Here is a 14185-nt window from a genome sequence, read left to right on the forward strand (position 1 = left end):
GTGCATATCTTCTATTGTGCGCGTATGGAAAACTTTTTAAATTTGACCAATCTAAGCCATCTTTCATTGACATTGGGGCAACCTCTAACCAGCAGTAGGTAACCACTGTGCAGTCAGCAGCTGTTGAGCCATTGGTCAGAAGTATCCAGCTGGAGGATTTCAAACTTGTGAGCATTAAAGCAGTACTAAGTAACTTATTTACCTTAATAAATCCTTTCTGTACTCCCTTTGAGGGTAATACAAGTGTTGATGATGTAATGATTGGGGGTCTTTCATCTCCCCCTGGTGTCTCTGGCTAGAAAACCACAATTGCAACTTTGCCTGTGCCGGGTCAGCGGCTCCAATACACACTAATGGAATTATAAAGAAGAAGCTAGCAGGCTAACGGGTAAAGCTAACTGAGGGCCACTTAAACAGTATTTACAGGCAAGTTTGAGTGAAAAAAATTACCTCCATTTTGTAATTGGATGTACAATATCCCTCTCTCCCTTTGTCTTTTCTGTCAGCGTAGTATTTACTCTCACGGACAAATAATTAGTAAAAAAAAAACCCGCAACTTATTATGGCCTCTAGCGGCTTGAGTTACTTAGTACTGCTTTAAGTTCACAGGGGAAACCAGAGTACACTCATATATAGCAACACAAATAGCAACTGAACCAAGGACCATCATTGAGAGGAACATTAACTAACCACTTTGCCACCATGCATTTTTAATTTAGCTTTTTCCGCTGTTTATTATGACACGTGAGGAAAATGATGAAGCATTGGTGTTACTGTATTTTTGACCTGGTGTCGTTGTTAATGATGCGCGCTCCCTCCCCTGCTCTATTTAAAACGCTTTGCTTCCGTTTTGATCCTGCTCCTTTTTGTTCCCACTTAGGCTGAATGACTTGAGAAAAGATGAACAAAGCGCATTATGTTGCAGCTATTTTAAGCCTTATACAGCAGCACACAGGTTACTTTTCTTTACTCGCTCTGACTTCTCTCATTGGGATCTCCTCACTTAAACGTTTGTCCGCTATTTTTACTTAAGGCTTGGAGGCTCTTGACCGGCCAGTCGAACCTGCCTAAAGTGTTAGCAAGTGGCAGTGGGCTGACACGTGTTAGCATCTTGTAAGAGAGGTCAAGCGTGTGTGAAATGCTGAAAAGTGACGGCTTAAAGGGCCCCTACGTATTTAGCGAAGCGACGGGCCCCGGGGAGTCAACAGCGGAGTGATGGATCCGCTGTGACTGCAAGTGCTATTATCTGGCTGCTTATGCCATCCAGACAGAGGAGAGATCTTTAGCGCTGCACGCGAACCCTCCCCCGCGCATTCCCCACTAGGCTTTGGTCACAAAAATTACAAGCAACAAAAGGGCGATTTGCTTTTGTTTTGGTGAGCGTGTGCAATGTCGGGAAGCATTATGAATTCATGTTTCCCCCGTGGAGCGCATAGAGGGGGATAGTGTAAATAAATGGCACTGGTGGGTTTAACATCGCCTCAGTTGAACTTCTAACAGTGAAATGCAGCAGTGAGGGGTGGCGGAGTGGTCATGTTTTGATTCACATTTGAAATATTTTCCTCTAGCGGCAAGGTGGGGACACAGAGAAGAAGCAAGAGAGGTTGTGTTGTCAGAAGTGGTGATGATGATTGTTCTGGTGCGCAGTAGGTTGGAGGTTCTTCCGTTGTCAAGGAGATAGTTAGTACAAATGTAATGGGACAAGTGTGATGAAGTGTGATGTTATGGGTGCAATGGACTATAGCTGTCTGAAAGAGTTAAGTGGTACTGTCTAAGCATCTACTTAACCTCTTAACCCCCTCCTGAACTGAGCACATTTTCCTCAGCTTCACCTAAATCCATGTCTATAAGCCTACAGGCCAGTGTAATACCTCACTTGAAAGCAAATACCTACAAAACTCATCTAAATGGGTGCTTTTACTCGTGTTGTATCCATTTTTGCCATATTTTCATCACTTTTTTGTCACGTTTTGTCAGTCTTTAACGATTTTAGCCTTGTTTTCATCACATTTTTGTCGCCCTTTTGTGGCGTTTTCGTCACGCATTTTTGTTACTTTTTCATTGCTCTTTTGCCGCTCTTTTGTCATGTTTTTGTCTCTTATTTGCGTTATCGTCACACATTTTCTGCACTTTTTCATCGTGTTCTTGTCGCTCTTTTGTCACGTTTTGTCGCTCTTTTGTTGCGTTTCCATCACACATTGTAATCACTTTTTAGTCACTTTTTTTTGGCTCTTTAAGTTTTAACTTTAAGCAGCATTTTCAGCAGCAATTTCAACCTTGTTTTTATCACATTTTTGACGCTCTTTTGTTGCGTTTTCGTCACACGTTTTCGTCACTTTATCCACGCTTTTTTGTTGCTCTTTTGTTGCTCTTTTGTCACGTTTTTATCACTCTTTTGTTGTGTTTTCATCACACATTTTCATCACTTTTTCATCACTTTTTAGTTACGTTTTTGTCATTCTTTTGTGTTTTCATCATACATTTTCATCACTTTTTCATCACTTTTTAGTTACGTTTTTGTCACTCTTTTATCGCATTTTCAACCTTGTTTTAGTCTCGTTTTTGTTGCTATTTTGACACTTTTTTCCCAGCAGCTTTAAGATTTGTGATGCACTCGGTTCAGGTGGGGGTTACGAGGTTAAACCTCTTAAACTGTTTCAGCTTACTCAAGAAATTTCGCTATTTTGTCACGGAGATCACGGACAACGCCCCAGTTCTGTTGGAAATCCGCCCTTACAAAGCTTGTGTCAGAGGGACCGTGTGCTGCATTGTTCGTACAAGAGAGTGGCATTGCTATAATATGGAGAGCAAACCTCAGTACGGCATTCACCCCACAGGCTTCTCACAAAACCGTCTTCGCCACAGTGTGTTTGCTTGAGATTCTGTTGGATTCAATGGCCCGAGGCGCTGCTTATTTCTGTAGATCAATTCATCATTTACCAGCGCAGATATAGAAGAAAACCATAAAACGCGCTTCTTATTGGTTCCAATTGTCTTGCCTTATTGTTTGTTTTTCTGCACGTAGGTCACGCAAATGTCCCCCAATTAGCCACTCATGATGGCATGTTAATTATGCGGCACTGTGACTCAAGTTGGTGCAAACAAAAGGGAAAATGTCACCTTCTGTATATTATCAGCGTGCATTCTGGACACTGTGCACTGGCCTGTCTTGTTTTGTCACAACTGTATTTGCTCCCGTGCTTGTCTCTAATTAAACTGCTCAAAATGTCACAAGATAATTAAAACACACATAATGAGGTTGGCTTAATTCAAAGATTGCTATAATTAGACTGTCAGAAATTGAAAGCACCTCCACCAAAGCCTTAGATGTATCTTGGTATGAGTTAAAAGCTCCTAGAAGTTTCTACATTGGCGGCTCTGTATTGAAAAGTCACTCGAGCTTGAAAGTAAGTGGATATAGGTTTTACTCTTGGTGCAGAGAAGCAACCGGGTGACTGAGGGTAGAGATGGTTTGAGGTGTGATGTTTAAGGGCAAGATTGTGATAGGCATTTGGCTGACAATGACAAGTACGGTGACTTGTTGAAAACCGTTATTTTTAAACATAGATCTTCATCCATGCTCCATTTATTACTTGTTCGATAGTAATCAGGCTACTACACAAATGTTGTGAAAAAAACAAAACATCTTTTTGGAATGAATGTCACGGCATAAAGACTTCCTCATATTAATATTTTTATTTCAGATTCTGTAATATTCTGCAGTCATGTGTAAACCCTGATCCATATTTATCTGTACGTACGCAGTGACAATTAGAAGGCGTACCAAAAACAAGTTTAATCACACATGATTGTAGACATTTGTGATTAAAGCCCAGATATTGATTTAGAGTCTTGGCTTCATTTGGATCAGTCGAAGGCAAGTAATTCTGTCGAGGGATTTTGAACAGACGCACTTGGCAGTGATACTACCTATCTATTCACATAGCAACACACTATTCAAATATGTATAAAACACTGCTGGTTATCATGTTCTCGTGCCAATTACTAATTTGTTGCCGCAGTGGAAAGCAGTTTTTTTCTGTTTTATTAACTTGAACAATATACAAAGGATTGATGAGTGTGGGTAGAATCAAGGTTTTTGAGGTTGGGGTTATCCAAGGTGCAACGCTGGAAAGACTGGCAGCGCCAGTCATGTTACGGTCAACACATGAATCTTTGCATTGTATAAATCAATAATTTAAGAACATTTATTAAAAATGAACAAGAATCTACCTTTAGCCAAAAGGGATCACTAATTAATGTCATAAAAGCCCAACATAATATATAATATGATGTGCAGATATGATGTGCAGTTCACTGTATCTTCACAGCAGTGGAGAAGGCTCAACACTTTGATAAATGACTTTTCTCACAAGATGTTTTCTTCTTTTCTTTCTACAGCTCAGAACTGCAGCTACACATTACACAGTCCCAATGGGACGATAGAGAGCCCTGGTTATCCGTATGGCTATCCAAACTATGCCAACTGCACATGGGTGATAGTGGCAGCGGAACACAACAGGATACAGCTGGTGTTTCAAGGCTTCGCTCTGGAAGAGGACTTTGACATCTTGTCGGTTTATGATGGACCTCCCAGTCCTGGAAACCTACGGACAAGGTAAATACCAGTTTGATCTTCAAAGTCAGAATTATAGAAATATTTTGAGTCAGCAGGTCTTCTTTGTGCTTTAATGATTTTGATGTTTATATATCGCTCTATATGCATACAAGTTGCATTTCGGCCACATTTTGTAATAATTTGTAGTCTCAATGCACATATTTTCTGATGTCTAGCCAATTTAGACAATTTTGAATAAATTAAGTGGCTGGTAGGCATATTTATAATGTCCTGTCCTGTGACCAAGTAGTGGCACATTGAATGTGACTTCCCCTGTTGACTTTGCTGTTGACAGTTGCAGTCAGAGCACACACAGAAAGTACTGAGAAAACCAAATGAAACTTATTTGAGTGTGAAGAGTTAAACAAACATTTTCTGGACCAACAGTCTCATCCATCTGTGCTTTAACAGCCTCAAAGAGTACTGAGGTTATTGGCCCCTCTGCTTTGCAACATTTCATGCTCACTAACTTCTGCAATAGTCCATTTTTTCAAGTGGGTTCTGTTAAGCCCCGTTTGGACCAGCAAGAAGAGTTTTGCAAACACAGCAGTGGTAAAACCAGACTACAGTATTTCTGTGATATTTTCATTGGAAATCAATGTCTATGAAGTCAATGCAGGAAGGGCATCACACCAAACCTTTTTCAAATATGACAAGTACGTTTGTTATCTGATTGGGTGTTTCTATGTGGCCAACTGAGACATGAAACGGCTAAAGCAAGATTTGTATTAGTAGAATTTTTTACACAGAGTTTTTGAGTTCTCTTTTCTTCTCTCTCTAATGCCAAGCAGTGATTATGCATGATTTTACACTGGCATAATTAGAAACATTTTTTTTTTATCTGATCACTTCAAACGACACGAGAGGCTTTTAATCCATATCACCTCATGCTATTAGCGTTACGTGGCTAATGCACAACAGCCCCCAAAAGACCAATGAGAGGAATATTCCTAAGAGCTTTGTTATTGACACTTTTTTGGAGTGCATTTGTAGCCGTCAATATATTTTAGTCTTCTTTTTTGGGGCCAGCGGTGCTACTACCATATCTCCCAGCAGAAAACCAATGAAAGGGAGAAGAAAATCCATTATAGATTGGTGTTTGCCGCAGTCTTTTCTCCTGTTTGGACCTCTGGGCGCTGGTGTATATTGATGCTTCACGGGTCTAGGGGAGCCATGTGGACCACTGCCTGTGTTGGACTTTAAAAGACAATTAGAAGACAATGTGGAGATTTTGTAATGCACAACCGCAAGTATACTGATATTTGCTGGCAAAAACTGTGCACTGGATTAGATACAAAAACATGGACTGGATAATAGTGGAATGGATTTGGTAAAGGCGGCTGTTTAAAGGATTGGTTGTTTTTTTCCTCTAACTTGGCTTTATTGTTATGTTGTCATAGTAATGCACCCCAGTCTCGACAATACCTTAGTTTTATGGGTTTTAGTAAATGGTTATACAACACACCAGCAGAGGGCGCTGGTGACCAAAGAAGTTATGCGAAGGTGTCTAGACTGTAACGTTCAGACATCCTTTATGTTGAGCTTAAATTTGAATTGAATATATACCTGTAGTGTACATAGTAGTGGTGCTTCTTAAACCCTTTAGAGGCATAGTGCTGGCTGCATTTCTTATGTTAACCAGTCCGCAGATCATCATGTATAAACATAATCCGCAAATACACCTGCCTTCTCTGCGCTTGTGTGATTTGCATTTTTCCCAATTTTGAATTCAACTAACCACTTTAAACGTGAGATGCAAATGTAGAATTGAAAAGGCTTTGAATTTTGAAGGGAACACACCGTCCTCAGATTTGTGTCGCACCGTAATGGATTTTCAGTGAAGTAAGACTTCAGGTTTTATCTTGGGTTGAGCTTGGGAATAGGCTGCGTGCTGTTTGCATCATCCCGTATCCTGTCAAAGGCTGTACAGTGGATGCATACACACACACACACACCCGCGCGCGCACACTTTGTATTGTAATGCACATCTGATAATGCAGCCCCTTCTCTCGCTCCCATCTCCCGCTTGTGTCAGAAGTAATTTTCTTGCCATCTCTCTCCTGGTCTTCTTCCTCCAATTTCTCACTCATATCCTCCTCAGCTCCTTTCTTACCATCTTATCTCCACTGGCTCTTCTCCATTCGCCGTCCTTCATGCTGCGTCTGCTGAATTCGATCACTCTTTCATGTATACGACACTATATGTTGCACACCTTTCACTCTTCCCCTTTTAATCTCCTGCAGTCATCAAACGCAAGCGTTTTGCCTCACTTCACATTTAAAGCGTTGCCTTTGATTTCCGTTTTTCAAAGCAATCATCCTTGTTTATTTGTCTCATAATTCATTCATTGCTGTCACGTCAGGGAGGCTGTTGTTGTTAAGCTGAGCACTGACTGTCATCATTACGACTGTTGGCAGAGCATGTTGGTTTAAGGAGGTATTTATTTAGCCAGTAAGAAAACCAAGTCGTAGGAATCTTGTAGTAATCACAAATAGATATATCAATATGATTTGAAAGGATCATATTGAAAATTGAGATTGACCAATGAGGAAAAACTGCCGTTTCATGGCGACACGGTGGCGCAGCGGTTGATTCGGGTTGATTAGCAAAACTGAAGCAGCCAGAGTTCACTCACACGGACATGTGGAGAATATGCTCACTCCATACAGAGAGCAATTAGAATGAAACAATTATGTATGTTTTTTTTTTTTTCAGATTAAAAATTAATGTGGTTTTCTCGTTCTACTTTAGTAGATCACTGCCCATTAAGTGTGCCAATTTTGGCAAGCTCCCACTTGTTTTAACATGTGGGGCAGGATTAGTCGTGTGTAGAACTGCATGGGGAAATGACTGACCCAGCGTTCAGTGTGTCCCCGCCTGCAGCAGATGCTTTATGAGTCAGAGGTACTTAGCAATGCCACAAAATACTTAAAACAGCCTAGAAAAATTGCTTCATTAAATTGTTAGTCTTTGAGGCCACATGGGAAGCCAGGACTTAGAAAACATTTTGTCGGGTGTGCAATAATAACTGTTTATTTTGCTATTCATCACAGTCTTCTCTTTTTTTTAAAAATACATTCTCATGGCTGTTCAAAACGTATTTCTCACACAATAATCATCTATGTGGATATACTGTATATACATGCTGGTCAGGTTGGCCCACTGTGGCGGTGCGGCTCAGGACTAACACCTGAACACTATTTCGTTGTATGTACACTGACAAATAAAGCACTAAATCTGCATTATTGCTACAACACAAACCTAGTCATGACTTTGATTGTAGCTGACCAGTGAGTTTTTAATAAATGGGAATGCCTATTGCCACATGTATAGGTAACTATTTCTTATGTAGTACTTGGAGATATATATATTTTAAAAAAAAAACTACTCTCCAAGCGATGAGCTGCAACCTCCTCATGATTGGCTGTAAAATTATTAAAAAGCACCATGTTGAATGATAATTGAGATTGACTGTAGATTTGTTCAAGAACTGCACACCCTGGTATTTTGTTTTTCTTTGCATGTTTGGCTGTTGATTACTAAAACCATGATATTTGAGATAGCTTGGTTGCTCAAACCTCTATAGAAAGAACATTGCAGTCTGTTCGGCTTTTGAAATCATTATTTCTAAATGCAGCCATATTGCCTGGGGAGGGCCTATTGTAGGATTTAGTTACTGTGTTAATTGTTGACAGCATCACATCCTCTGGGCCAAACATTGGTTGTCACATTTCTCTCATATCTCACATTGTATGTGCCAGTCCGTGCTCTCTGTAGCACACTGCGGAGAGGCTGGAGAGTGTGAATGCATGCCCGAATCTCATTGATGGAGTGGCTTAGCCGGGATGGAGCTGCCTGGCATCGCACTTGTGGTGAAAAAGCGGGCGGGAGGAGGTTTGGATGGGACAGATTTTCGCCTGAAGCATCGATGAGGCCTAAATAAAAACTACTAGTGCATGAGACTGGCTGTGACACAAGCAGTGTAGTCACAGGAAAAGGTTAAAGGATTCTTCAAGTGAAACTAGGCGATATACTCATGACCACCTGTGATTCAAGGGATTTGAAATAAAAGTTGTAGTGCTAGTCTTGAAGTCCAGAGGATGTACTGAATGAAACCGTGTTTGAGTGCAGGAGGACAAGTGCTCATTTTCAGCAACTGTCCATGGATACAGAGTTACACTGGCATTTAAACTACAATATATGTTAACAAAAAACCAAACCAAAACATGACAGACCTAAGGAATTGTATATTATAACAACATCCATGCATTTTGTCGAGTCTTTTAAAATCTTGAATATGGTACCATTTCTAAGTCATTTTAAGTTTGCTGATTTGAAACCACTGCAAAACCTTGTCTCTACAGCAATGTTGGCCAAGACCAAAACATGACTTAAACATTTGAAAAACACTTTGGTCCTTCCTATTGTAGTAGCTCTATTAAATAAAAAACAAATAGTTGAATGATGTTAAAGCTCTAAATATTAAAAAGGTTATACTGGTGCAAGCTTGAGCATCGTGTTACTGTCGTCAGAATCTCAGTGTCAGGGTTGGAGCTGTTGCCTTACACCGGCACCTCCTTCGTAATCACTCGCCTGAGCAATAAGTCTTCCTGCCTGAAGGGTTTTGCCATCAATCTCCTCGGATGCATACTTTGGAAAATGACTGCAGTATGGCAACATGCCGCGCACACATGCTCACTGAGCGTTAGCATCTACTCGTCCTGATGTACACATGCTCACACCATATGTTGGCGCACTGCAGATACAGTACCTTTGTGACAGTTGAACTTCGCAAGACGTCTGACAAAGCTGTGCCTGAAATAATTACAGACATTGCTCATAAAGAGATAATAAAAATAGATACTGCATATAGCTTCACACGCTTTAATCCGCATGCTTGCTGCAGTGTAGGGCTGAATGATTTTAGGGAAAACATCATACTTTTCCTGGAGCAATAACAATTGAGAGAAGATTGAAATATGAAGAACAAATACAAGGAGGATCATATGCATTTAGATCATGCTTGGAGATAATGTGATGTTGAGACTTCCACTGCTGCAATTATTCTACCAGTTGAATTGCTGTACTTCTTCAGAGTGACATTGCCAGGCTTTGTCAGATCTGTCCAAGTTAATTCTAACAATGACAGAGTTTAGCTATGGCGTATTTACACATTTTTTCACAGACATGTAAATCTGCAGACAGTGTGTTGTGCAGAGACCCTGCCTGCTCACACATTGTTGGATTTATTGTTCCTTTGAGTCCAGGCTGTTAATGGAGATACTGCCACTTATCAGTGCCAGCCGTAACGACAGACCGCTAGAAACAGGGGGAAGAGTGATAGTTTGTTTTTCATCATCTCACGCTGCGAAAAGTGAAACGATGTGGAGATTTATGTCCCATGCTCACCTGAGAGGCAGAATTATTAGGCCCTGTAACCTCAGATTAGAGAAATAATCAACTAGATGGCCATGGATTTATGCCATGCAGCCTGTGTATCAGTCACAGACATTTTAGTATCCAGAGGTCTGGCACTGTTGCTATCATTTTATGTGTTAATTAGATTGATATTTGAAAAAACAAACAAGCCAACAGTGGTGCTTTGAAATGAAAAGTGTAAGCAAGGGTGACAAAGCAAACTTAAAGATTATGACGATATTTTTTCTTTTTTCTGCATCCCCATTCTTGCAAGGGGTTATGTTGCGTTACTCCTGAGCCTGGAAGGGCACAGGGTTTCTCTGGGAAACATCTGTATTATGGAGTTCTGAACATGTTGACACCAGTATCTACAAACCTTTGGGTAAATATTGTGATGTATTAAGCAAAAACTTCATTGCTACGATACTATCTTGACTTCTAACTGCAGGGCACCACCAACACAATTGACCTTTCGCACTTAGCTACCTTTGCTAGGTCCGTCAAACTCTGATGCCTATGCTGGAGTGACTCGTGTTAGGCTGATTGGAGCAATACCTGCGTGATATTCTCCAGATTGAGGCAAAAAGGGGTTCCAATTTGCAGCAGATGGATATATTCAAGATATTAAACTATCTATTGAGACTAAAAGCATACAGGTCTCATGCGAGATCAGAGAAACCTCATGATATCTTCCTTAAATGCAACCAGCATAGCTTTGTGGACCAGCCATGCTCTCGCACCGTGGCAAGCACTCTTGTATTGGCTTGCTAAAGTTAGCTAATGCTAGCTAAACCTACAGGTGCCACAATGGCAATGGCACAATGGCAAAGTAATTTGATCATAAAGGGAGACAGAAAACGTTTGAAAAAGAAACACCAAAAAAACATAGCGTAGTGTACGATTTAGGACAGTTACGCAACATCATGAGACTGTAGACTGGGGTTTGTAAAGTTCACCAACGCAGTTAAAGTTACGCAAAACAGCTCCAGTTTGTGTAACGTTATTTGACTGTCAGAGACGGTCAGACATATGTTGTTTATTTTCAAGACAAATTAGCTGGGCGTAGGCTAGGGCTGAAAGATACATCGTTATTGTATCGATATAGAGATATGAACATTAAAGATATTAATATCGAACAAGCAACAATGAATTGTTATTGTATTAATATCGAGATATGATCATTCAAAACATTAAAATCGAAAAAAGCAAGCATATAAACGATATAGATTTTCATCAATAAAAATGCTTGGTTTTCACCTAACGCATCGTTATATTGTATCGATATATCTGGCATGAATATCGAGGCCTATAGCGTAGGCCGTCCATATTGTTTGATTAATTGTAGGCAGTGCTCCAGCTTTGAGAATGGAAAGAACTCGACCCCAGACACACTCTTGTGGTACCTTAGCAGCAAAAAAAGTGCATCTGCTCAGTCAGTGCTCAGTGCTGGTATGTACCCTTGTTTTGCAGCAGAGGGCTGCGGCTTGACGGACCGAGCTTTATAGTAAGGGTTGCTAGGATGATGATTAGACAATTACCATTTTGGAGCAAAAGGTCAATTGTCTTGTTTCATGTCAAAACATCTTCTGACATGACCATTCAAATGTAAGACAGGTTTTGCCCATAATGCACCAGTGAGTTTGACGCATGCAGCAGATTTTAAATCCAAATATAAACACACCTTACAAAAGGATGGTGGGAGGTGGATGTTCTGCCTTCTTTTGCTGTGGGTAATTCGTTTAGCTGATTTGCATTATAACCTATGCAAATCTTGTCAGTCACAATTTGTCACTTACAGTACCTTGGGCTCCCTGCAGTCTCTAGTACGCGTGTGTTGTTGTTTTCGCATGCACATGAGTACGAGTATCATGGTTCACATGCTCTGAAGCACGGCCCTGCTGTGTCTCTCACTGTTTTCATGAATGTTGTTTATTTTGTGTTGTCTTACAAGAATCAATTAACTATTCTAAAAACCTGATACTGCTTCTCTCTTGATCGAGAATGATGCAGAACTAGAACTAGAATTAGCACCAAGGTCAATTCAATTGTTGGATCAGTTTGCAAAATTAGAGAGGAGGAGCAGGGTACAACATATCGCAACGTGGCAGACAGAGGCAACCATAGGGCTGTCTTCAATCTGTGACTATGGATTTTAAGTTTGTGCTGCCACAAATCATGGAGGAGCTCAGGGCTGCAGAGAACGTTCATGTTTTTAAGAGCAGGCTCAAGACCCTCCTTTTTAGCTTAGCGTTTAACTGACATCTATTTATTGAATCCTAATATATAAAATACATGTATGGGAGGTTGTGCCAGGCGTATTGTTTTAAATGTTATAATCTTTAAAGCACTTTGTGATACCTTTCGGTGTGAAAAGCGCTTTATAAGTAAAGTTTGATTGATTGATTGATTGCAGTATGTTGTAGTTACATGTTTCTTCCATCTAAATTTAACATACAGCTCAGGACTGAGAAACAAAGTCGAGCACCAATCTCGCACCGCTACACCCGGGCCCCGCACACCCGCTGCTCCACATCACTCCTGATCGGTTAAAGCATGGAGGACCACCTGCCGAGGTGCCGCTGCTGCCAAATTTGTCACTGCCAAAGAGGAGAAAATAAGTGACACGAGTCTAGTGAGAGATCGGCGGGGAGGACGAGAATATGTAATTCAAACGCACTCCAACTGTGTGAGCCGCCCGCGACACATGCACAACGTATTCTGTGTCAATAAGGCATGTATTTCAGCTTTCATCGGAGACAACACTTCACTGCCAAGGACTCCTGACATGCTCAGGCATTCCATTTTGTCTGAAGCATGACGCTGCTCAGCTCCAATGGAGGCCAATAGCAACAAAACCTATTCCTGCACGGAAAGCCAGGGAAGACAATATTGGTTACTGCAGCTTGGACTAAAGGACCATTGGTCAGTCTACCATGATGGATTATGCTGTATGAAGTGGACCAAAACACACTTTTTCATTTGTGCAGAATGTAAGTTGCAATTTAAAAGGGATTACAAAGATTGTGTATACATGCTGCATGTTAAGAATGCACAGGCCCAGGCATAGAATTGGCAAAAAAACTCTGCCAGTCCAATATGGCGGTTAAGAACCTTTTGTGTTTGGTCCTAGATGAGCACACACAATACATGCCAACCCCAGAACAAATGCTTCCCCTATAAGCTGTAAGCTCTGGGACTGTGAAGCGCTGCCCATGCACATACATTTTGTCTTCCAGGACTTTTGGCAAATCTGAGCCATATTTCTCCATGTCTGGATTTTTTTCTCCTTTGAGAAACTGTCACATTTGTCTTTCTTCATTTTTTTTTTGTCTTACCCGTTATGTTTTCGGATGTTCCTGCCGGGGAGACGTTGAACATAGCAGTCTAATTAGTTACTCCAACACCTTGCGGAATGTGATAACGAATAAAGCATTGTGTGCCCATCCAAACGTGAGTGCAGGGCTGTGTCAAAAGGATTTGCCTGGCATATAATGAGACACTTGTTGCATATGACCAGTTGCACTTAGGCATATTTACTAGCTTTGATTCAGACGGTGAAGGTTTAATTCAATTTGGGACTTGTTATAGAAGAAGGAATATAACCACACTAGAGCTGATCTTGTGGTGTGATGTGTCAGTTTTGCTATGAACAATTAGTGGGGGCAGTTTTTTCTTTTTCTCTAAACAAATTGCATCGAATTGACATAGATTCTTATGAATGGAACAACTTTGCTTGCAAGGGATTGCCTTGTGATTGGTGTGTTTTTCCTTTACTTTAACTAACTTCATACTGATTAATTACCCCCTTTCAATAGATACATTGTCTAATGTTTTATTCTTATAGTTCATCAGTGATGTTCAACTGCTATGGAGTACAGTGTTACTATCTACCATTTAGAAGTCCGTCTTTTGCCTTCACTCTTTGATCTTCAGAGCCACAGGGAGGGACAGAATAGTGATGGCTTCAAAGTAAAGGCATTGTTCTGGATCACCGTACGTTTCTGTGTCCCTCTTAGCCCCGCTGGTAAATCAGGCCTGCACTTCAGCCTTGTTCTCCAGTTTATTAGAGGCAGCCCTCTGCGGAGTCCAGTAGAGACAAAGATCACATGACCAAAGGCATGCCGCTTTTGAATATTAATTCAAAGCTCC

The 14185-nt window shown here is 40.8% G+C and overlaps 1 protein-coding gene across 1 annotated transcript in view; it reads left to right on the forward strand.

Moving 5' to 3' along the window:
- The window catches only part of csmd2 (CUB and Sushi multiple domains 2), a 212126-nt gene that overhangs the window by 17343 nt on the left and 180598 nt on the right, over positions 1-14185 (forward strand). Inside the window, exon 2 of the mRNA XM_079571186.1 lies at positions 4402-4618. Within this exon, the coding sequence (XP_079427312.1) occupies positions 4402-4618 (217 nt within the window). The remainder of the gene's footprint in view (positions 1-4401; positions 4619-14185) is intronic.

The sequence above is a fragment of the Gobius niger genome (genome assembly GCF_951799975.1).
Source record: "Gobius niger genome assembly, chromosome: 14".
NCBI classification, from domain to species: Eukaryota; Metazoa; Chordata; class Actinopteri; order Gobiiformes; family Gobiidae; genus Gobius; species Gobius niger.